This window comes from Argopecten irradians, chromosome 12 (assembly GCF_041381155.1).
Source record: "Argopecten irradians isolate NY chromosome 12, Ai_NY, whole genome shotgun sequence".
In the NCBI taxonomy this organism is placed as follows: domain Eukaryota; kingdom Metazoa; phylum Mollusca; class Bivalvia; order Pectinida; family Pectinidae; genus Argopecten; species Argopecten irradians.
Window position 1 is genome coordinate 13,439,135 of NC_091145.1, and position 25,507 is coordinate 13,464,641.

The 25,507-nt window shown below is 36.3% G+C and overlaps 1 protein-coding gene across 1 annotated transcript in view; it reads left to right on the forward strand.

Annotated features, from left to right (window-relative positions):
* LOC138336690 (leucine-rich repeats and immunoglobulin-like domains protein 2) overlaps positions 1-25,507 on the forward strand; it is a 45,066-nt gene that overhangs the window by 12,089 nt on the left and 7,470 nt on the right. Inside the window, exons 3-14 of the mRNA XM_069286234.1 lie at positions 640-711; positions 1,526-1,597; positions 2,066-2,203; positions 5,620-5,763; positions 8,262-8,405; positions 8,839-8,910; positions 12,216-12,287; positions 21,619-21,762; positions 22,168-22,392; positions 23,583-23,746; positions 24,338-24,477; positions 24,820-24,994. Of these exons, the coding sequence (XP_069142335.1) occupies positions 640-711; positions 1,526-1,597; positions 2,066-2,203; positions 5,620-5,763; positions 8,262-8,405; positions 8,839-8,910; positions 12,216-12,287; positions 21,619-21,762; positions 22,168-22,392; positions 23,583-23,746; positions 24,338-24,477; positions 24,820-24,994 (1,562 nt within the window). The remainder of the gene's footprint in view (positions 1-639; positions 712-1,525; positions 1,598-2,065; positions 2,204-5,619; positions 5,764-8,261; positions 8,406-8,838; positions 8,911-12,215; positions 12,288-21,618; positions 21,763-22,167; positions 22,393-23,582; positions 23,747-24,337; positions 24,478-24,819; positions 24,995-25,507) is intronic.

Here is a 25,507-nt window from a genome sequence, read left to right on the forward strand (position 1 = left end):
GTCAATGTAACTATATATATTTTTATTGGGAGTTCAACATTTATGAATTTATGTGTTTCAGCATCCTGTATTAATTTTATATTGCAATTGCATTGGTAGTCATTTGTTCAGATTGCATATGATTATAATAAGTTTACAATTTCTATACAATCTAATTTATAATCAAATTCTTAATTAACTTGTGTCTGCATGGACATGTGATTGTTTTATAATTTTAAAGAGTTATCTCTATATAAATAACTAGGCAATAGAGTACTTTGCAATATATTATGTACTTTGTATAGTGGCTTATTTATGTTGGAAATTTTTTCCTCAATTTCAACTAATTTTTTAGTGATTTTATTAAATTTTTGTGATTTAACATTCAATATATATTTAGTTAAACTATATATCTATTTCTCAATAATTTACAGATCAAATTTTCATGATCATATGGCATATGTCCTGTAAAATTGTGAAAATATCATCCCCAAAGAAGTAACTAGCTATACAAGGATCTATAATGAACATAAATAATCTAGAAAATATGGTCTGTTAAATCATTGAAATGATAATTAATGTACAAAACCTTGTATGTATATCCACCCATGCATTTTGTTGTGAAAGTAATAATGGTTTTGTTTTAATTATTTTTTTCAGAGACCTAAGCAACAACGAAATACGCTTTTTGAATGTATCTGTTTTTCTACACCTTCCGGCTTTGAAACAACTGTAAGTTATAAAATAAATTATATAACATAAATTGCATCAATATGTTACAATATTAACTTTTACAGATCATGTCCAAATGCTGTACATAGCACACATATGCATGTATACATATACATTTATACATTTTTTGTGAAAATGTTGAAATTTTAAAGATATGATATATATCTATATGAATGTTTTATGTAATGTTAATCTTAATTATATAATTACACAACCATTAGTTTGATGAAGGTGACATGGTATACAATTATCATATTTTTATAGTCATCGAAAAAATGCACATGAAATTTTCAGGGGTTTTGAAACGGTATATCATTAAATAAACCATACTTTCCATTCTGAGGAAAATGTTTGGGGAAAAAGAAGGTTTGTATTTCTAAGATGTGAAGGAAAGTATACAACATTTACCTGCAATATTGTTCCGATAACAACTACACCTGTAATTAGTAAAAATGGTATGTACCACGTTTTCTACAGTGGTATATAGTCTCGCGAGGTGTCAGAATGGCCCACCTGGCGTGTCTGTAAACAATGCTACTTGGGACATTTTTGTCGCACTAAGATGATAAATTTTCATGCGTCTTGAAGTTAAAAATAAACTTAATTGATACATCATGCAGTAAAACTTAGCAGACCATAAATCTAAAACTTTTTCTTGTATTTTCATAAAAAAATAGATCAGATACATATCACTTTTTGTGATGGTGTCAGTCCATTGAGATTCTTGATAATTTCAAATTCATGCACCTGCAATCTCTTGTACAACTTACATATTATGACTTGTATTTTCAAACTTTTTTTTTTCACTTTGTAGAAAAATTAACCACAACAAGCTTACAGAGATCAGTATGTTAAAGGGCCTACCATTTCTAACGAGCCTGGAACTGTAAGTATCAACTTCACATTCAGATATCATACTAGTGGTAATTATTAGGACATTTCAGAAACACCATTCAAAACATAGAGTAAATCTAGATCTTATTTCAAACGTCGACTTGTAAACCTGTACATTTTGACGTTGATAATCTTACTTTAGTACCTTTTGCACCAGAAATTATGTGCTAATTTTGATTGCACCAATTCCACTTTCTATATATTGTAGGAATAGCCCTCATGTAGAATGTGCAAATTCATCATCACGCTAACCTGTTCAAGATTGTTTAATATTTGAATGTGTCAAATGAGTTCACATATATTATTTGATCATTTTCGCTCTTAAGAAAAATGTGAACAGCAGTCACTTTATTTGTAAGCATGTACCGGTATGAAAATTGGTGTTAAGAAACTAAAACCATTTTTTTGTTTTGTTTATAGAAATTCACAACAGTATCAAATTGTTTTTGTTTGTTAATAGAAACCATAACCGTATCCATACTCTGGCCATGGAGTTGACAACACACATGTCCCAGCTCAAAGTTCTGGAACTAAGTCATAACCAGATCACAGATATTGTACCTGGGGTGTTCCCTGTCAACAACACACTACAGAAACTGTAAGTATCTATTGCTGAATGTACCATACTCGACTCAATAAAGGCCCATTGCACTTAAGTATGTAAGTTAATTAACCAGGACACAATAACTAAAAGAATGAGGGGGCGCTTATTAGTACCAAATTTTAATTACCCTTTCAGAAAATTATTGCACAATGTAGCAAGTTATCCATAAATTTGCGAAAGAAATCAAATAAAGAAATATTGATTTTCATATTTTTGATCTGAATTCAATTAGAGGTTTTTGGCTTCAAAAAAGGGAGAGGGCGCTTACTGGGTCAAATACAGTAATAACAAAAAGTAAATTAACAAAATTGTTACCACCACCTATAGTGGCTAGAACTTCGATGAGATAACATGATATGTACATACTGGCCTCGTTTACTTTTTGCAATTCATGTCGTTTATATATGTACCTGATGACCAAAATCCTTTGTTTACTGTACTGTAATGATAAAAGTTGTCATCACTGTCATTTGTAACTTAATTATAGTGTAATTAGGTACGTATCAGATGTGTTGATATTACCCCAGCAAGGCGATCCATCATAGTAAGGAGAGAGTCGGATTGGAGCCAGCTCAGAAACACCTCAAATTAAGGGCTGGCCCTTACATCAACTTTTTTGTCAAGCTATGTTAGATCTGCATAATAAGTATTCATTACAATTCATTAGATTGCATATTTAAGTTCTACAGTTGCTGAGTGGTAATTAAGATGTCCCAAAATATTACCACAAACCCTCCACTTCTGGGTCAAATCCCATGTGGGGCTTGCAGTTGCCAGGTACTGACCGTTGATCAGTGATTTTCCTCCAAGTACTCCGGCTTTCCTCTTACATTTACACCCCTGGCATGTCCTCAAATGATCCCAGCTGATAATTAATAGAACATAAAACTAATTAAATCAAACGTGCATATTTAAATTATAGATATTAAAATTTTGTTTTTTTTAAATGTTATGTTTTTTAAAGGAAAATCTTGCACATTTCATGAATATACAAGTTTTCTAAGAGGATGCAATAACACATATGTACAGAACACACCTCATTAGTCTTTACTGACAAAGCCAACCATCTGCCAGGCACGGCCAAAACTGTACATTTTTGGAACAATTACAAAGACCTGAGTACCAGGTGCTTGTTTGTTTGGTTTCTCTAATGCTACACTGCCTAGCCTGCTGGGACTAACATATTGTCTTCTGGTATAGAACATGTGTACAGAAGGTGTTTAACAGACTAGTGGTAGTTTAAGTTTGAAGGAAGTTTAAAATATACAAGAACATGATTCTCCCTGATTTCAGAGGATTTTCTCTGATTGAACTATATTTATGAGAAACCAATCCCAAGTCAGAAGTGATCTGAAACATCATAAAATGACCCTTTTAAACGAGGGCAAGATATTCCTCTCATTTAAGTTCCTCTGTTTGCTGATAGGATCAATATTATTCACATGTACATTCTTGATCTCATCTTTGTAATTTTGATCTGTAGCTACTTATTTACAAATTCTCACTTGTAATTGATTTTGTGAGAAGTATTCCATTCCTTTATTCCACCGGAGTTGACATGTATTTTGTGTGTTTTTAGTGACCACAAACTTATTTTGTTCCCGGGGCTCCAACCTAACAGATGTTCATCATTAGCCTACACCCATATTTTATCAATTACCAGTACGACCCCTCCCCACCCCCTCCCTAGTACTCTTACCATATACCATATATATGGTAGTATTTAATTACCATTTCTCTCATGAAAAAAATTCTAACAGAAATGATCGTTTTCAGTTAACAATGCCATATATATTTCATTTCCTCTTTAAAATGTGTTTAACTTCTGTATAAGTTAATGTTTCCCACTTGGTACAAGGGATTTGTAGACCTTGATGTGTCAGCTCCTGAAACACATAAACACAAAAAAATACACAACAAAATGCTATCTGTCATTACGAAAGTAATATAATGTGGATATGAGCACAGATTTTAAATGCCTACAGTCATGGATGGGTGAGTTTGATATGAAAAGTTAAACGATTGTTCAAAATCTTTTTTAAAAAGAAATATGAACTTGAGATTGATCAGTAAAATTTGTGGGGTCGCAGCGTTTCTTGTGTTGTGTTCATGTCAGAACAATAATGAAGCATGTATCCAGAAAATTGTAGTTATTTGTGTATGGTAGGGTAGCTTACAGGCCAGCCTAAGGCACACACCAGGTAGACACTCCAGTGCCTGTCTTGCATAGGTAACTGGATAAGTCAGGACACAACTGTTTTGCCAGGCCACGGAGTCAAACGCTAGCTCAAATTAGGAAACCTGATATACACTATCTGCTAAAAGAAACATTTTCGTTCGCCACCGGTCCTGCCTGACTGCACACAGCCTACAGATACATAACAGTATCTTGTTCATGAGAGTCAAAAGTTGCAAACCTCGTCTGAAAACAATTATTAAATGTGTTGCCAATATGTTGTATGTGGTATATCGTATACATCGCTCGTTGCTGGATCACTTTTAGCTTGAGTGGAAAATGCAGAAATTTCCTTAGCACTTCCTGAGAAAAAATATGGCTTGGATTGCCATTAAGTCCGTTTTTATTTGGGTACATATGGGATGTCAGTTGAGAATATATATACTGCCCTTCTGTGTAGATAAATCTATATCAGAATATTTATACAGTATTTAGTTATGCGACTGAACTTTTAATGTAACTAGGTAATCATAACTACTATATTGGGGGTCACGATGGCCGAGTGGTCAAAGTCCCGACACATTACCACAAAACATCACCTGTGGGACGTACATCAAATCCTATATGCATATGCATGGTGCAGTTGCCAGGTACTGACCACTGGTCAGTAGTTTTTCGCCGGCTACTTTAGCTTTCTTCCACCATCTAAACCTGGCACATCCTTATTAAATAAATGTTTAAAATATGTTACTGGAACATTAAAGACAAGTTGCCAGGCGGCTTTAGGTTGTGAAGTTTAAACATATGATATGAAGTTGTACGAATGGTTGAGATACATGCATGTTAAAAGTTTTCCTAAAGCGTTTCTTCAGGAGGACTTAATTTATGTGGCATTGTTCTAGCACAGTAATGTTCATCTGCTTCAGAGCTGAGGATTTAAAATTAGAATTGGATGATTCGATAACAGTCATTGATTTTATCATGCAGGTCCATTGTTATATTTGAATCTAAAATTTAAGTTTGCATCTGACTATACTATGGTGAGATATATAACATTGTTTTCCTTTTCTTGCCATAAGCCATTATACTCTCTTATAAGTTTGCTGTGTCTGAGGCTGCCCCCTCCCCTCCAACTTATGCAATAAATTAGCCCGGCTCTATAGAATGATTGTGGATGATTATGTTTGTTTGATGTAGGTGTATATGTAACACGTTTCTGTTTTGTGTTCTACAGAACTCTCAATGGGAATGGTCTGGAAACATTTGAACCAGGATGTTTTGACAACTTAACAGCATTAGAAGTGTTGAAGATGAATAAAAACAGAATCCGCATCCTGCCTAAGAATTTATTCAGCAAAATGATAAAACTGAAGACATTGTAAGTATTGCCATCAGAGCAGAAGAAGGTTGTTTCCACATACACACATTTTGTTTGAATCAATAGAAAGCAGATTAGCTATACTAGTACAAATAGAAGATAAAGATTTTTTAAGGCAACATGAACTCGATATTGACCAACATTTGAAATAGTACATTTGACATATATATACTATTATAGAATGTCCTCTTAAATCAGAGCTTACATACATATATATAACAGTTACGGTTACTTTTATAACAATTGCCTTATTTTCATGAACATATTAGTTAATTATTGGTGTCAATATTTCAGAGTAAAAGAATTATATATTTTGTTAAAATGATAGAATCTACAAAAAACCTGTTCAGCTTCAAATCTTAATGTTTGTTCATACAATGAAACATGATAGGGAAAAAATCATGTCACAGGCAATTTTACAGATGGCAGTTATACATTAAAATGTTATTTATGGCTTTTATGCTCCTAACATTTACACATTATATGAGCTAGTACCAGAGATATACCAGGTGACTTGGTGTGTGAGTGGTGGGGGAAGCCATTAATTCATAGCCGTTTAAAATGAGATTTTTCATTGGCTGTTTATAATGCATAGAAAGTTCCATTATGATACTTTGCTATCTTTCTAACATTTGTTTTGTAAAACTTGTGTGAAAATTCATCATTTGTCGTGTATGTGTGTCAAATGTTTGCATAGATAATGTGTTTAAGTATCGATGAAAACTAAATGAGCTTTTGATAATAATACAAATGGCATATCATGAAAATGACATGGTTTTAACGTATGAGACTAGCAAAACTTAAGCAAATGACATGGTTTTAACGTATGAGACTAGCAAAACTTAAGCAAATGACATGGTTTTAACGTATGAGACTAGCAAAACTTAAGCAAATGACATGGTTTTAACGTATGAGTATGAGACTAGCAAAACTTAAGCAAATGACATCTCATTTAACCTATAAGAATACATTCGGTACATTGATCTTGGGAGATTAATCAAAATCATCTTTGTGACTTTAATCATAATTGAAATGATACAGATGCCTTAATAAGAAGCTGTAGCCCCTCAGACATAAAGCACATGTTGCCTAAGCGTGAAGTATAACGACTTTCCTGAGGAATATTTGTGTTAGGCCTAGCTACATGGAAGGCCTACACAATGGTACTACTACACTGATCAGTCACAAGTCTGGTAACCTTCATATCTCAGGGACATGCAAACTTTTTCTAGAAACTTAAAGCTTCAATCTTTCAATATTCTTATCTCGCCCATTTAATGTATATCCACCTTAAGCCAGTTTTGGTTGAGACTGGTCAAGATGAGAAACGGTCCATGTATGCTATGATTATGTGGTTATTTGGCTTACGATAGACAGACTAACAAGACTGTCAGTTGGTGTACGGCTGTGCTGCCGTGTACAGCAGCATTGTCATTACAGCATTGTTACAAGACTGGGGAGGCTACCAGCTTTTTCTCCGCAGCATTTTATTTAAACGTGCACCATGGAAAACACATTTAACTTAGATGACAGATAGCAATCAGTTCAGGATTTATGGCCCTGAGTTGTGTTTTTACATGCGATTAGGTTTTCAGATACACAGGATTTTCGATGATTTGAGGGAAATGACACATTTTGTTTGGATAATTATGAGCTTCGTCTATCGATTGCTTGCTCTGTGCCAACTGTAAATCGTTTTTTGAATGTGCACCAAATATCTTCATGGGAATATTATTTTCCTATAATGGAGTTAATAAAATAGAAAGATTTGTCACTATGACTTATCTCTATTTCATCTTTATTGGGAAATAACATACCAGTCTTGGTGATTAATATCATCTTATTACTCTAAAACTATTAATGCAACATTGGACTATTGACGTGGCAGTGAATAAGAATCTCATTGGGAAATAGGGACTGTTTCCATTAAATAATGGCTTGCTACTTGGTTAGAGGGCAAAATATTAATGTATTAGATTTTGTTAGAGGGCAAAACATGACTGTATTCAATTTTGTTAGAGGGCAAAACATGAATATATTAAATTTTGTTAGAGGGCAAAACATGAATATATTCAATTTTGTTAAAAGGGTTATTATTTTGAAATTAAAGGACAAATATGAAGGCTTGCTATTTTGTTAAAGGACAAATATGAAGGCTTGCTATTTTGTTAGAGGACAAATATGAAGGCTTGCTATTTTGTTAAGAGGGCAAAACAGGAGTTTTTGCTACTTTCTTAGAGGGCAAACATGAGGGCTTGCTATTTTGTTGAGAGGGCATCACAGAGGACAAACATGAGGGTTTTATTGGCACATATCAAACAGAAAAAATAATCATATGATCAAAAATGGGAATTTAACATTGTATAGATAGATAACCTTTACATTTAAAGTTTGACTTTGAAAAATTGCCTTCTATTTATATATTGCATATATATATATATAATGTAGTGAAAATATTAAATGTATGTGAATAATAAAGAATTCATTTTGTTTCACAGGGAAATTACCAAGAACCAACTGCGGCAAATTGAAGGTCTTTTATTCCGACAATTATCCAATTTACAAATCTTGAAGTTAAGGAAAAATCAAATATCTGTATTAATGGATGGAGCCTTTTATGGTCTTACGAAAATACAGACCTTGTAAGTATTTATTATATGGTCTTACAACAAAGAAAATAAAAAGGAAAAAAATAACACATTATTATCGTACTTCATTATCATTTATATGTCAGGTGACCATTAAGGCCTGTGAATCCCTAATAGTGGAAAATAATGATATTATCGTATTCGACCTAATAAGAGCCCATGTCCCAAAAAGCGCCCCTTCTCTTTTGCGGCCGCAATTTCAATTGTCCAGGCATTAATTAAGGACCAAAACTGTATATAGGTTTGGAATAACTTTGTCTTATATAAGCTTTTTAAAAGCCTGGGCACTTATAGGGTCGAAGACGGTGCGGTATTTATATGAGATAATGTTTTAACTTTGCTGAATATAAAGTATAAATGTGATAGACGATTTAAATAAGCAGTCTTTATTTGAATTGTTGTATAAAAATGTCCATGTCTTTTACAGGCAACTTGACCACAACAACATTTCCAATATTACACAAAGTTGGTTGTACAGAATGGAATCTCTCAAACAACTGTAAGTATCCTTTAGATTGTCACTTTATTATTACGTCTTTGCGTATTACGCTGTTAGCTCTTTCGCAGGTAGGAATCAGTTGTTAAGTCATTATTTTGTGAGTCATTATTCACATTGTTTTCTCCAAAGAGTATGACGTTATGCTTGCAAACACATAACGTCACAATCTATACCTAGCCGTAAGGGCAGATAACTCTGTGATATGCATATATAAAATAATGGCACACTGTTTATTTCAAACGGAAAACTAGTTCTTCTTTCGATATACAAAGATGAAAACAAAATGGAGATGTGGGTATTTTCTATAGGATATTAAACATTAGCTGGAACATCTCCTTTATCCGCAAAAATCTCATGGGTCCGCTTATTAAAGGAGCGCTCTCAATAGGGAAAATACAGTAGTATGATATAGCATACGTCTTCTCATCTTTTATTGCCTCTTGTTGTCATAGGGAAACTGTTATATATCGTCTCATGATCAGGGACACTTTCTTAAACTGCAATTTCTTCTTTTTTGCCAAACAAGTCATTTTGAATACAGAGCAGTTGTATAAATCACTTTTTAGTAGTACTACATTAAAACAGGTCTGCTTCTGTTCTATTTCTGCTGTTCTATTTCATCTGCAATTTCAAATTTTGCTTTTAATATAAAGCCGTTGAATTTCTCTCTCCATATATTGATTTGAAACAGCATTGAGATCTATGTGTACAACAGAATTGATATTCCAACTACCAACATTTATATTCCACCTCACAGCACAGACTCACTGCATTAATTGTCTCCCCTGTATTGTGGGCTCATTTGATAGACTTTATTACACTGTAGCGCTCTAGAAGGTAGGCTTACAAGGAGAGAGTTATGTACTTGTATGTTAAACATGGATCATATTCAATTTGTACTATAGGTAGTATGTGCCATTATTAGAGCTTAGCAGGCACAAGTTTTATGCCTATATACATCTATTCAGAATATCCAACAGAAAAATAAACTCTCATAAAAATAAAATGAAGGAAAAAAATTGGAACTGTTTATTGATATTTTTTTTAATTTTCCTTTTAAAACAATCTAGAATGAAAAAAATGAACCTGTCAGACTTAGAACTTTTATGTCAGATTAATTTATCAAAAATTTTCACTTTATGTTGGAGACTGGAAGTTCAAACTTGGACATCAATTCATCAGTTCAACTGATTCTTCATCCATCCACGACCTAATACTTCAATCTGTAGTGTAGTTTAATATATAACAACATTATCACATATATATATATATCTCATCTCCACTTTCCAAAACTTTTAAGAATAAAGTATGGAAATTGGAAAAAACAGTATGGGCGAGGCTGATAATCATATGTAAGATTCCTTTTCAGTGTATAAATAAATTATATATTATCCTGAATAATTCAAAAACAAAAGGCATGAAATACTTGTGTAGCTCAAAACAAGAAAAATGTGCCTATGAAATATGATCAAGCCTTTAAATAGGTACATTTAAAATGTTAAGAGAATGGAATTACATGTAAATGTTAGGATAAATAAAGTTACATGTAAATGGTAGGGACGATGATGATAAGCCGTAAAGGTCTCTAGGACAGGAATGGTAGAAAGGCCGACAAATTTACATGTCAAAGAGTCAACCCATCTCCCATGTCGGGGAACATTGTGAAATTAGAAAGAGTTATTGTAGAAAATGTGAACCCACAAACCCTATCATTTCTCCTTACCTTAAAGATGCTCCACCGCTGACAAACAGTATTTTTTCTCTATCAAATACAGGAGCGGGTGATTAAGTATTTTTCTTCGGTTACAAAAGTTACTTACTTTACATCATTACCACCATTGAAAAGTTTAAGCTTCTCATTTCACTTCAAGATAAAAATATCAAAAATAATTTTTTTGCATCCAGAAAAAATTCTGTGGCACTATATCCTATATATGGAATGAAATACTGATTGCGCATGCACCAGAAGCAAAATAAATCATTTCATATTATTTTTTGTGTTAATAAGACTACATATACACGATTAAACACCAATTATAGTTTAAATGATTAGTATCGTTTATGGTCCATCGCGGTGGAGCATCTTTAAACTTTAGATTGAAATATGTTTAATAGTAATTAAAATAAGGGATTGTTAAAATAAAGAGAAAGTTCTGTATATTGGTCCAGGTAGGCAGTTATTGCTTAATATATGTATTTTTTGAAACATTTCAATGATACAGCTTCATCATTGAAATGAAAATGTCATGGGTTGATGGAAATCAACGTTAACATTATATTGTAATCACATTGGTCAAGTTTGAAAGTTGAAAAGTTGTTGTTAGCAACAAAAGTAGTTTAATTCTTTCAAATAAATATTTTATATAAATGTTAAATATTGTTTTCTCACTTTACTCCTGGATTATCAAACCAGAAATTTGTTGTAGGTAACAGCAGTATTATTTCACTGACTACTCGTTACATCAACTAGAAAATTGTTTTTAACTTCGGTAATGGGTTTCCTCTCTACCTATTGTAATCATAAACAATGTGCGTGAATTCACTCCAGTTACTTTTGGCATTTTGCTGGTTTTCCTCTAAAATACTGGCTGTAAAACATCTGTTGATGAAAGTGAAACAAGCATCCTTAATTGTTGAACTTTCAGTGACAGCTGTATCAAACCTTTCGCACTACAAATGGCTGTAATTGGCCATAGTGTGAGTCAGAATTCTTATATAGCTACTACGTTTTGGAGTTGGAGGGGGAAGGGGCGTCTCTTAATGGTTTTGTTATTTTCGTGAGAATGATATTTTCACGATTTTGTGGGACATTGCCATGATCATGAAAATTTGATCCAGAATGTGAAATACTGAAATTGGTTTGAATATTGGATTTGTCCAGTTACCAGCAGCTCGCCAGTGAAAACGGACTGCAGCCCAACCTGTCACTCAAATCCATCGAAATATTGAAATTGGTTGAATCATACATACCCTAATGCCAGATAGCAAAAATTTTATTGTGATAAAAATTAATTTTCTTGTTTTGTTTTTACCATCGCCAAAATTTTGTCCTGCGAAAATACATGTTTTTGCATTTTATGAAATAAAAAAAAGAGGTGAAGTTAATTAGTAATTAAGGTAGGTAGGCTCCTAATTACATAGCATGGTCAATTATGTAATTTGTGTGACTGTTATTATAGCATTGTCAATTATGTAATTTGTACATCTATTATAATAATCAGCCTTACAGCTGCATCATTAAGTGTAACATTGCAATTTTCAGTAAGTTTCCTCAGTAATATAAATTGTTTATTTGTTTGTTTTAGGTCACTCACCTACAACAGAATTCACACAATAGACCCAGAAAGTTTGGAGGTCTGCAAAAGTCTACAGCTTCTGTAAGTTACCATTACATACAATTAACTTACATACAAATTTATGTACTAAGGCAGTGTACTTAAAAGTTTGTGTGCTATGATATTGACAATTATCGAGAGAGAAAACCTGTTGCAATTCATGTTATAAACTATTGAAATATATAGATCTTTTGGTATCAAGCGTAGAGCCCAGAGAAAATATAAAGGGGATTTAGTCACACCAGTAATGGTCGATCGGTGTGGCCTTGTGTTGATAAGTTGTCGTTGGGCTTAGTCAGCTGAGAAAGAAATGTCAGTAATTACATTTCAAGCCAAATTTCACAATGTCATATTTTGAAAAGAAGAGTTTCAATATTAAAAAAAGATGTGTAAGACTGTGAATGTGGGTAGGGGATGACAATAGCCTGTACTTGTCATGTTAATTTGGACACTGAATGGCTGATGTGTTGGTAAGTGTGAATGGTGAGCAATCAGACTGGCACCAGCTTGGCAAGGAGCTAGGAGGAAAGCCACTTCATACGACCTGCTGCCCTACCTCACCTCGCCATAACAAGCTCATCTTTTCACCGTGCAGAGCCCTATTCAGTGGCCCTGATATCTTCCAACCGACATAGCCTAACGCTATTCAAAGGAAAATATTGGCAAGTGATCACCCGTCTACAAAGCAGAGATTTGAATTGTAAAACATTTCACTAGTCCTCTTCACCTGTGGAATTAATCGGGTATTCATTTCGTACCTGATCTCTATGCACGCTGTACATTTCACATCTCCAACAATAACATTATTTAAGCATTTTATAATGTATGTTTCTTATCAACTCAATTCGAGGTAGAATTTTACTTTAAAGCAAAACTTTTGAATGATTCTGGATTTAAAAGTACTGATCTTTTGAAATTTGAATTTGAAAATAATTATAATGTCAAGGTTCAATTTATTTCATCTGATTAGGTTAAGAGATATACACTAAATTCATTAGTTTATAATATGAATTAAATACTGTGAAATAATCACCCTTAAAATCCGTAGGTTTATAAATATCTTGGACCAATTTGTTTGCACTAGTTTATTTCAAAGAATTTATTTCATTAAAATTGACAGAGCTACAAATTGCTTTAATGGTTTAATGCCAGTGTTTTTATCTGGTGAAGAAAAAGATAGCTTGAAGTATAGAATTTTTGTAAAATAATGTGGAGTGTGTGCAATTTGATTCTGGAGTGATTGGTACAGTATGTTCTGATGGAGGACAGGTGTAAGTGAGGGGCTCACCAAAGGGGGATTATTTAGGGAGTGATTGGTACCATGTAAGGGGTTCATGATTGGTACCATGTAAGGGGGTTCATCAAAGGGGTATTATTTAGGGAGTGATTGGTACCATGGTTCTGATAGAGGACAGGTGTAAGTGAGGGGCTCACCAAAGGGGGATTATTTAGGGAGTGATTGGTACCATGTTCTGATAGAAGACAGGTGGTGAGGGCTCATCAAAGGGGGATTATTTAGGGAGTGATTGGAACCATGTTCTGATAGAAGACAGGTGTAAGTGAGGGGCTCACCAAAGGGGGATTATTTAGGGAGTGATTGGTACTATGTTCTGATAGAGGACAGGTGTAAGTGAGGGGCTCACCAAAGGGGGATAATTTAGGGAGTGATTAGTACTATGTTCTGATGGAAGACAGGTGTAAGTGAGAGGCTCACCAAAGGGGGATTATTTAGGGAGTGATTGGTACCATGTTCTGATAGAAGACAGGTGTAAGTGAGGGGCTCACCAAAGGGGGATTATTTAGGGAGTGATTAGTACTATGTTCTGATAGAGGACAGGTGTAAGTGAGGGGCTCACCAAAGGGGGATTATTTAGGGAGTGATTGGTACCATGTTCTGATAGAGGACAGGTGTAAGTGAGGGGCTCACCAAAGGGATATTATTGAGGGAGTCATTGGTACCATGTTCTGATGGAGGACAGGTGTAAGTTAAGGGGCTCACCAAAGGGGTATTATTTAGGGAGTGGTACCATGTGATTAGGGGGATTATTTAGGGAGTCATTGGTACCATTTTCTGATAGAGGACAGGGTGTAAGTGAGGGGCTCACCAAAGGGGGATTATTGAGGGAGTCATTGGTACCATGTTCTGATGGAGGACAGGTGTAAGTAAGGGGCTCACCAAAGGGGTATTATTTAGGGAGTGATTGGTACCATGTTAAGGGTTTACCAAAGAGCTGAGGGATTATTTAGGGAGTCATTGGTACCATTTTAGGGGTTCACCAAAGGGGGATTATTTAGGGAGTGGTACCATTTTTGGGGTTCACCAAAGGGGGATTATTTAGGAAGTCATTGGTACCATGTTCTGATGTAGGACAGGTGTAAGTAAGGGGCTCACCAAAGGGGGATTATTTAGGCCCATTTCCAATTTTAGTATGGATTAATTTATTAAGTATTGACAGATGTATGTTTACAGGATGGGAAGTTGAAATGTTGTAGTACATTGTCTATTGTTGTACAAATACTGAAAGGGCAGTGGAAATGTTGCAATACATTGTCTATGCTGTACAGTTACAGAGGAAGGGCTGTAGAAATGTTGTAATATATTTTCTGTTGCTGTACAGTTACAGAATAAGGGCAGTAGAAATATTGTAATACATTGTCTATTGCTGTACAGTTTCAGAGGAAGGGCAGTAGAAATGTTGTAATATATATTGTCAATGGCTATACAGTTACAGGAAGGACAGTACTTAGAAATGTTGTAATACATTGTCTATCGCTGTACAGATACAGAGAAGGGCAGTAGAAATGTTGTATATATTGTCTTGCTGTACAGTACAGAATAAGGGCAGTAGAAATGTTGTAATACATTGTCTATCGCTCTACAGATACAGAGGAAGGGCAGTAGAAATGTTGTAATATATAGTCTGTTGCTGTACTGTTACAGAGGAAGGGCAGTACTTAGAAATGTTGTAATACATTGTCTATTGCTGTACAGATGTATACAGAGGAAGGGCAGTAGAAATATTGTTAACATTGTCTATCGCTGTACAGTTACAGGAAGGACAGTAGAAATGTTGTAATACATAGTCTATCGCTGTACAGTTACAGGAAGGACAGTAGAAATGTTGTAATACATAGTCTATCGCTGTACAGTTACAGGAAGGACAGTAGAAATGTTATAATACATTGTCTATCGCTGTACAGATACAGAGGAAGGGCAGTAGAAATGTTGTAATATATAGTCTGTTGCTGTACTGCTACAGAGGAAGGGCAGTACTTAGAAATGTTGTAATACGTTGTCTATTGCTGTACAGATACAGAGGAAGGGCAGTAGAAATGTTGTAATACATTGTCTATTGCTGTACAGTTACAGAGGAAGGGCAGTTCTTAGAAATGTTGTTAACATTGTCTATTGCTGTACAGATACAGTTAGGGTAGTAGAAATGTTGTAATACATAGTCTATCGCTGTACAGTTACAGGAAGGGCAGTAGAAATGTTATAGACATTGTCTATCCCTGTACAGATACAGGAAGGGCAGTAGAAATGTTGTAATACATTGTCTGTAACGCTGTATGTCCTGTCTGTGTTGGTAAGTCATTATAAATCACAAGCAGGTGTGGGTAACCAGGCTCATGCCATAATTAGGAGAGTTCAAGTTTTTACATCTTTTATGTGTATTTAGCAAAAAAGTCTCTTCCATCTTTCTACTTTGGTAATAAAATCCAGAAATTCTGCATGAACTTGGCAGTGAGGAAATGGTGGCTGTGTGTGCCATGCAGGTATGGTGTCAGTTTGGGGCACATGTTAACTTGGGGTGTTTTCACGGAGATGAGATTGGCATTACAGCTAGATAGAACGAGATTCGGAAGGAATGGAGGGATTTACAACTGACAAATTTGTTTTGTTATGTTTATCCCGTCTTCTCCGGCTCCCTCCGGGCTGGGGCTACTGGGTAGTGCTGCATCAACTTGGTTTGTTTAGCCAGCAGCTATCTTGCATTCAGGCCGTGTACCAAATGAATCGGGGAGTTTTTAGCTGACAAATTTGTTTTCTTACCAGAGCAGGGTTTCAGTGTAAGGTTTTATTTAGTACAAGCTTCCTATCCTTCAATATAGTCGGCAGGAACTGGCTTCTTACAGCTGTCCATACTACAGATCTTTTAGTCATTTAACTGTTGACATTATAAAAAGATAAATGTAACTTAAATCTAAATTAGTAATTTTCCTTATGGAAGAAGAATTTATTTTAAATGTAAAAGTTATGAATTATAGTTAGAATAAAAAAGAAAGGCATTTTGAAAAGTTTTCAAATGAAATTCGAAGTGAAATGGATTTCTTTAAGAAATCTTGTAACCCATGATATTATTATTGCCTCTAATAAGAGAGTGTCTGAAGTGAAGAAAAGAGGAAGGAGTCCATAGTGGGGAAGGAGGAAGGAATGGGGGGAGAGATTTGGGAATCGGGGAAATAGGCAATGCTCTGAATGATGTAAATGTTACAGAAACATATTACATCCTGTGGTGAGAATGTATAAATACAATCTTATATAGCATTTTAACATGTATGGAAGTAATCATGAACACTTTGTACTGCATCGACCACTGCTCTGGTGGTACAGATATGGGGAAGATACACTGCTAATTGGCTGGTGCTACACAACGTAAATATCTGCCTGGCTTCTCAAGTATGTGTGAATGTTATGTACATGGATGTGCTAGGTCTCACTGTCTGGAACACACAAAGGTATTCATTAATATAAAACGTATTACAGACGGCAGGCTGGTAATCACTACTTAGGCCAAGGTGTAATATTTTTGTTTGGGTTTGATTGTTGTCCTATTAACATTCAGGGTCATTTAAGGCCATGCCAGGTTTAGATCGTGGAGGAAAGTATCTGCCAACTGCCCCACATTGGATTCAAACCTGTGACCCAGAGGTGAACGGCTTGTGGTAATATGTTGGGACACCTTAACCACTCGGCCACTGTAACCTGGAAGTGGAGAACGTGTGATAATAATCAAAACATGCCATGTCGCTTTCGGATTAAGAAGATTATTATCTCAATTATGAAAAAAAAAAAAAAAAAAAAAATCTGTTAGTTTTCACTAAATAAAGAAAAATCAAACATTTTGGCAACATTAAGCTTGATAAATAAGAAAAATATTTATTTGATACTGTTGGCATAGATAGTATTCAATTTTCATTTTATAAACAATATAATTAGCTATGATGAAAGCAGTTTTGTTAGAAATGACAACTTATAATTATAATGTATTATAAATAATGAGTAAAGTTCTAATGTGTAAAAACAGAAGATGACAGATTAAATGATGATGTATAAAAACAGAAGATTGACTTGTTAAATTATAATGTATAAAAACAGAAGAATTGATAGGTTATAATGTATAAAAATATAATATTATGGGTGATAATGTAGAAAAAGCTTGTGGATGTGTTTAACAGCTGAATGGTTGTATAAGACAGCTGAGGCCTGGGATAGCGCTATGGAGCCCATCAAAACAGCTGCACAGTTACACAATTTCATCTTATCAGAACAGGATAGCGTAGCAGACTTCTGTTTTGGTGGAATTTTATTTGGCGAGAGGAATTAGATACTATTACATTTATGGAAATCTGGTAAATTTGATGGGCTTGTTGGGCAGAATAAGTGTATAATATACTTTCTTAATGAAATGATCTGTTTTTTATATCAAATAGTGTAGATTGGGTGGGAAAACAGGAGGAAACCATCTGTTGTCATTAATGAGGTGGTACATGTATGTCTAGGGGGGGGGGGGGAGGTACATGTATGTCTACGGGGGAGGGGGTACATGTTGAGGTACATGTATGTCTAGGGGGGGGAGGTACATGTATGTCTACGGGGGGGGGGGGAGAGTGAATACATGTATGTTTAGGGGGGAGGGGGGGATACATGTATGTCAAGAGGGGGGGGGTACATGTATGTGTAGGGGGGGGGGGGGAGAACATGTATGTCAAGAGGGGGAGAGGAAGGTACATGTATGTGTAGGGGGGGAGGTACATGTATGTCTAGGGGGGGGTTGTTGTACATGTGTAAGGGAGGAGGGGGAGGTACATGTATGTCTACGAGGAGGGGGTGGTACATGTATGTGTATGGGGGAGGTACATGTATGTCTACGGGGGGGGGGGGGGGGGTTGATGGTACATGTATATGTAAGGGGGGGGGTTACATGTATGTCAGAGGGGGAGGTACGTGTATGTATGTAGGGAGGGGGGAGGTACATGTATGTCAAGAGGGGGAGGGGGAGGTACATGTATGGTAGGGGGGGGGAGGTACATGTATGTCAGGGGGAGGGGGAGGTATGTGTATGTGAAGGGGGGAGGGGGAGGAAAATGTATGTCAAAAGAGGGAGGTACATTTATGTGTAGGGGGAGGAACATGTATGTAAAGAGGGGGAGGTACATGTATGTCTAGGGGGAGGGGGAGGTACATGTATGGCAAGAGGAGGAGGTACATGTATGTGTAGGGGGGGAGGGGGAGTTACATATATGTCAAGAGGGGGGGATTGGTACATGTATGTGGAGGGGGAGGTACATGTATGTCAAGAGGGGAAAGGATGTGTATCTGTAGGGGAGAGGGGGAGGAACATGTATGTCAAGAGGGGGAGGGGGAGGTACATGTATGTCTAGGGAGGAGGGGGAGGTACATGTATGTCTAGGGGGAGGGGAAAGTACATGTATGGCAAGAGGAGGAGGAACATGTATGTCTACGGGGAGGGGGAGTTACATGTATGTCTAGGGGGGAGGGGGAGGTACATGTATGTCTAGGGGGAGGGGAGTTACATGTATGTCAAGAGGGGGAAATACATGTATGTCAGAGGGGGGGGGGGTTGGTACATGTATGTTAGGGGGAGGGGAAAGTACATGTATGTCAAGGGGGAGGGAGGTACATGTATGTCTAGGGGGAGGGGGAGGTACATGTATGTCAGGGGGAGGGGAGGTACATGTATGTCTAAGGGGGGAGGGGGAGGTACATGTATGTCTAGGGGAGGGGGAGGTACATGTATGCAGAGGAGGGGGTACATGTATGTCTAGGGGGAGGGGAGTACATGTATGTCAAGAGGGGAGTACATGTATGTCTAGGGGGGGAGGGGGAGGTACATGTATGTCTAGGGGGGAGGGGGAGGTACATGTATGTCTAGGAGGAGGGGGAGGTACATGTATGGCTAAGAGGGGGAGGTACATGTATGTCTAGGGGGAGGGGGAGGTACATGTATGGCAAGAGGGGGAGGTACATGTATGTCTAGGGGGAGGGGGAGGTACATGTATTTCTAAGAGGGGGAGGTACATGTATGTCTGAGGGAGGGGGATGGTACATGTATGTCTAGGGGAGGGGGAGGTACATGTATGTCTTAGGGAGGGGGAGGTACATGTATGTCTAGGGGGAGGGGGAGGTACATGTATGTCTGGAGGGAGGGGTGATACATGTATGGCTAAAGGGAGGGAGAGGTACATGTATGTCTAGAGGGGGGGGTACATGAATGTCTAGAGGGGGAGGGGAAAGGACATGTTTGTTTAGAGGGGGAGGTATATGTATGTCTAGGGGAGATGTGGGTACATGTATGTCTAGAGGGGCAGGGGGTACATGTATGTCCGGAACGAGGGGGAGGTACATGCATAACAAAACAGAGGGGGAGGTACATGTTTAACTAAAGGGAGGGGGTACATGTATGGCTAAAGGAAGGGGGAGGGGGAGGTACATGAATGTCTGAAGGAGGGAAAGGAGAAGGTACCTGTATGATATGCTGAAGCGAGAGGGAGGTACAAGTTTTTCTTGGGGGAAGGAGAGGGAAAGAGTACTTTTAAGTCTAGAGAGTAGGGGTAGGGAAGGGTACATCTAGGTCTAGAGGGAGGGGATGGGAAGGGTACATCTAGGTCTAGAGGGAGGGTGTGGGGAAGGGTACATGTATGTCTGGATTGGTAAAGGACATTATGTACAGAAGGTCTAGAGGGAGAGAAAGCTTTGGCCTCAGTCCAGGAGAGCTACTACAGATATATCAAAAGGTGTTTTATAACTATATACAGTGTATGCACTATCAGGTGCAAGCTATCTTGTAAATAATTGAATTTGTGATCCTACACTCAATCTCCTACACCTTGACTGGTGTTATGGGGGCATAACTCCTGCTCCATTGAGTAGGGAAATTATGGGATGTATTAAACGATTTTGATAAGGGCTTGAATCTTGGAGAATGAAAGAGGTTAGGTGGCTGGTATGAGGTGGCTGTTAGATTTTAATGTAGTAAAATATAGTCGGAAAATGTGTAAAATTGGTAACAAAATGTAATGTTTCTGGTGAAAATTATACATTAACTGTAAATCAGGTAATTTTACATTTTCAATATATTCAGTATTAAATACAGAAAACAGATAATCACATTGAATCACGAAATTAATTATTAAGAAAATTGATTTCTAATGATTTCAGATAAATTGAGGGATTAATGACTTCTAATAATTTTCCATAAATCGACTCTGTCGAGAAAAGAGAAAGAGTAGAATAAAAGTATTAAATTTTGTACACAAGTATTATTAAAATCCCAGGGGTACACGAACATAGTCTAGAAGAGAATAAAAGTAACAAATTTTGTACACAAGTAATATTAAAATCCCAGTGGTACACTACCACAGAAGGTTATAAGTGAATGAGAAGAATGTACTAGTACTGGGTAATTTATATACAGGGTGTATTTAGTGGGTCTATAGAAGGCCGCACACAAACAATTGGCAGATCCTATCAGTCGCACACCTGGTCTATTGCTGGCCAGGTAGCACAGGGTGACTGTGTGTATATCGGTGGTAAACCTACCTAGCTGGCACACTAACTAAGGCTTTATCACTATAGCTTATTGAGAATAAACTGTCACCTGTGTTTGTCTGGATTTAGAACACCACACTGTTCATTGGCACTTGATGTATCTATGTATTTGTCTCCCGCTTTGGTTACCTTTCCAAGTCTTGACTAAACTACCATACCTCTTCTCTTTTCTAATTTCATTCTAAAAATTTTGGTCTAGACTTGTGAAATTCTATAATATAAGGCCTATAATGGTAGCCTGTTCAAATCTCCATTTCATCCATGGTCTGTTGTCCATCCGTTAACTATTCTTGTTCCCGCTATTTGTCAGAAAGTACTGAAGGGATCTTTATCAAATTTGCATTAGGTTCCCTAGAAATCCTAGTTGTGCATATTGTTGCATTTTGGGACTGATCTGACAACAAGGTGGTTGTGAACAAACTGTAAATCTGCAAGGAAAAGAACCATACTGAGAAATAAACAGAAAATTTTGATCAGTTAATAATGTCAATAATCATCGGAAATGTATTGTTTTTTCAGAGACTTGACCAATAACAGATTGACGTCCATCACACGAGGGTCGTTCTCGGAGCTGAACAATCTGCGCTCTCTCTACCTCAGTGACAATCACATTTCTAACATAGAGGATGGGGCATTCCGTGACCTCCACAGTCTCGAACTCCTGTAAGTAGTAGGAACAATGTGATTTAAAAAAAAATGATTCTCAATATTATGTTCAGTATAAAAGCTCATTCCGTTTTATAACAGGCATATACATTGAAACCTTGACAATCTAGACACCTTCATTCCCAGCCTAAACCATCTGGATTACAAATTTTTCAGACTGTCGAATTATGTGTTTTTGGTCAATGTGTAATGTTACAGTAATATGTTCCCTGACATTTTGATCCAAACTGCAAGTTTTCTGGACTATCGGTGTCAAGATTATCAGAGGTCCACTGTAAAAATCTCTTGGGTAGATTAACAGATATAGTATAAGGAAGTCTTCATATATAATTGGAAGATATTTGGATTAAAATGATTTTGTAAAAATGTATATTATGTAGGAATTAATCTATCATTTTACAGGGAGTTGAACAATAACGCTATCTCCTGGACGATAGAGGACATGAATGGAGCGTTCACTGGTCTTACAGCCCTTACCAAGCTGGGCTTGGAAAACAACAAGATCAAGTCCATCGCCCAGAACGCCTTTAGTGGCCTCAGCCAAGTAGTCCGGCTAAACCTGCAGAATAATCCAATCGCCTCCATCCAGCGCGACGCACTCAGGGTCATGACTCAGCTCACACAATTGTAAGGTTCTATACCAAATCTGTAGCTTTTTTATAACTATAAAACCCTATCACATTTCTTTTGTTTTTATCTCCTTGGTTAACAAATTGGAATTATCCAATGTATTTGAACCGTGTGTGTTTGGTGAAAATTACTGTATATTTCCTATGTACTCGAGCTCCCATAATATGAAAGTAATTTCTGTTTTTAATAAGAAGAGAAATTATTTTTTTTCATAATCATTTCTAAAGGGGAAAGCTTTGGAAGATTTGGCTTCCAATTAAAAATATCAAATGGGTTAAGATTTTCTTTTTCTGGAAATTTTCTTTCCTGCTCCTTGTTTTGTGAGAGGAATACAATAATGAATATAAACCCCAAGACAATGATGATAAATTGAGTGAGAAGGTGTAATTCTGCCTCTCCCCCATCAATGACTTTTAATTGCCTCTTATTGAAATGCATGGAAAACAAAACAATGAGAAGTTTATAGCACCCCAATAAATTGTTAGCAATATTCTGGAAATGTTCGAGCTATCTATCTGCCTTAAGACCCAAAAATACACTGCGCAGTGGCAAAATGATGGAGTGGGGTAGATTTTAATGTGATTAAAAACGTGTTAATGGGCTGCAGGCCTTTGAGGAGAAATCCTTAGAGTTGATTGTGTTGGTGTAGTTAATTTGTCTGGGGTGTAATACAGTGATACACAGCAACCTACGAATGTGGCGGTGATTGATACGTATTAGATAGGCAGCGTAATCACCCATTAACCTTTGACGAGACACTCACTATTTGACAATTAATACCAAGACTTTCAGAAGCTCTCCCAAATTCCTTCGTTTCACTTCTTGCTCTCATTTGTAGATCTTGTACATCGCTACGTATACAATGCCCTATGGATTCAGCGTGATACACAATTTCTCAATCTTGCGTTTTCCTCGCTCATTTTTCCATCGATTAATTTGTTTAGGTTACCGTTAAGCTGCTCCTAACTGCACCAATCTGTTGGTAGTTCTTAGTTTTTGTATCCATTTACAAATAGTAATAGCATCATTAATTTGGTCGTATAACCCCTTGTGGTTTGTAGCTAATTTCGTTGTTTGTGTTGGTTGTTATGTTCAGTGCTGGTGATCATTGCCTACTCCTCAGTTAGTAGGTATATTTCCCAGAGGTTTCTCTTTTTGTAACTTGTATATTTTGGTGTACTTTTCAGATCATTTAATTCCTCGAGTCTGCTGTGTGACTGTCAGCTGTCATGGCTGCCCCAGTGGTTGGAGGAGAAGGGATTCCAGAGTACAGTCACTGCCGTTTGTGCCCATCCAGCTAAACTACGCGGCAAAAATATCTACACCATCGACCCACAGGAGTTCAAATGTGGTAAGTATCGGGTCAAGGTCATCATAATTCTGTAGGTCAATGTCATTTAATGTCATCTAAGTAGAAAGAGCAGATGTCATAGACCTATAGACTTCCAGTGTGGTATCAGGTCAAGGGGAAAGATTATTAAAATAACTTATATGTTTTCTACTAATATTTTAGGTGCTGAGCTTTGGTTGGCCACCGTAATCAAATCTTTGAAACTCTGAACCATTAAAATCTGAATGGGAGCAAAAAAAAAAAAACCAAAAAAAAAAACCATGCAAAACATGTATATATCATTTATTATAGGGTTTCATTGTTTTGGCTTAATAGCAGACAACTGTTTAAGAAGATTAATTAAATTATACAAGAACCATTAAAATAATTGACAATGAGGTTGAGGCATTTTTTCCATAATCTGCCTGGCCGTACAAGGGGAGTTAACTCTTACATATTCATTCTAAGGAGACTGAGAATGTGTGAAAATAGTTTTAAGATCGATCAACTGATATCAAGGAGGCTAGTTGATGTATGGAACCAAAACATCGACATACATTTGTGATTTTATGTATCAAAAATGGTGTACAATGCAGTTAATGATTGTTACAGAGGGAGACTTCCTACAGCCTGTGATCACAGTGAGTCCAGTGTCGCAGATAGCACTGAAGGGCCAGAACATCACACTCAACTGTAGTGCCAACAGTACGATGCAGTCGCACACACAGTTCAGCTGGAAGAAAAACAACATGGTAAGAGTTAATGTCATGGAAACAGAACTATTACGTTTTATGCTTCTTAGATGTTAAAGGGAACAATTAAAACAAACCAGTGATGCACATTCTTGCTAATATTTGCAATAGTTTGTCTAATATTTGATTTTCGTTTATTTCAAATGTCTCCATACAAAATGAGGAAATATCTTTATATCTTTTTAACAAGTATAAGCTATATCTAGACAGTGAAATGTTAACTTGGTTGTACATTATTGAATTGTGTTCTACATGTATTGCCTTATTATTGAATAAATATTGTTTAAGCTAAACTTGATTGTCTTTATAATATTAAAAAAACATGTTTTTTTATGTAAACAGTTGTTGATGGACAAGAATATTGAGAACTTTGTCCGTGCTGATGGAGATATCTACAACTACACGTCCCGCCTCCATCTTACCCGAATACAGGACTCCGACATGGGACTTTACCAGTGTATCATATCTAACGAGTTTGGCTCCGCCTACTCCAACAAGTCCGATATCCGTGTACATGGTGAGAATAGTAAACTGTACTGAACATAAAAATGAAAGGGATTTGTTTTCTATGATGTTTCAACTGAACAGACATAGATATTGTCTCCTAGACAAATATCTCCTTATTTCCTACAGAGAGAATTAATTTAGGCTGTACACCTTGTTTAATTCTTTAGCTATAACATCTGTTTATAAAATGTTGAAATGAAAAATTTCCTTGTAACCAATTAAGTTTGCTGATTTACTTATTTTTGTCTTTGTATATCTCACAATTATCCGCCTTGTGGGTAGGTATCCACTGTGATATTTTATTATTTTGTGAGCAAAACTAAAGTCGGCTTCTCTGAAAGTATGGCGTTAGTTCACAAAAAGTGATTTCACAATCAGTATCTCCCCACATGAGCAGACAACTGTAATATGCAAATACAGAAGAATAGGTTATAGCTAAATCTGAAGTCATTTGCTATCATGCATCCATGCAAATATTATTTTTTTGAAATACTGTATTCGACCCAATAAGTGCCCAGGGCTT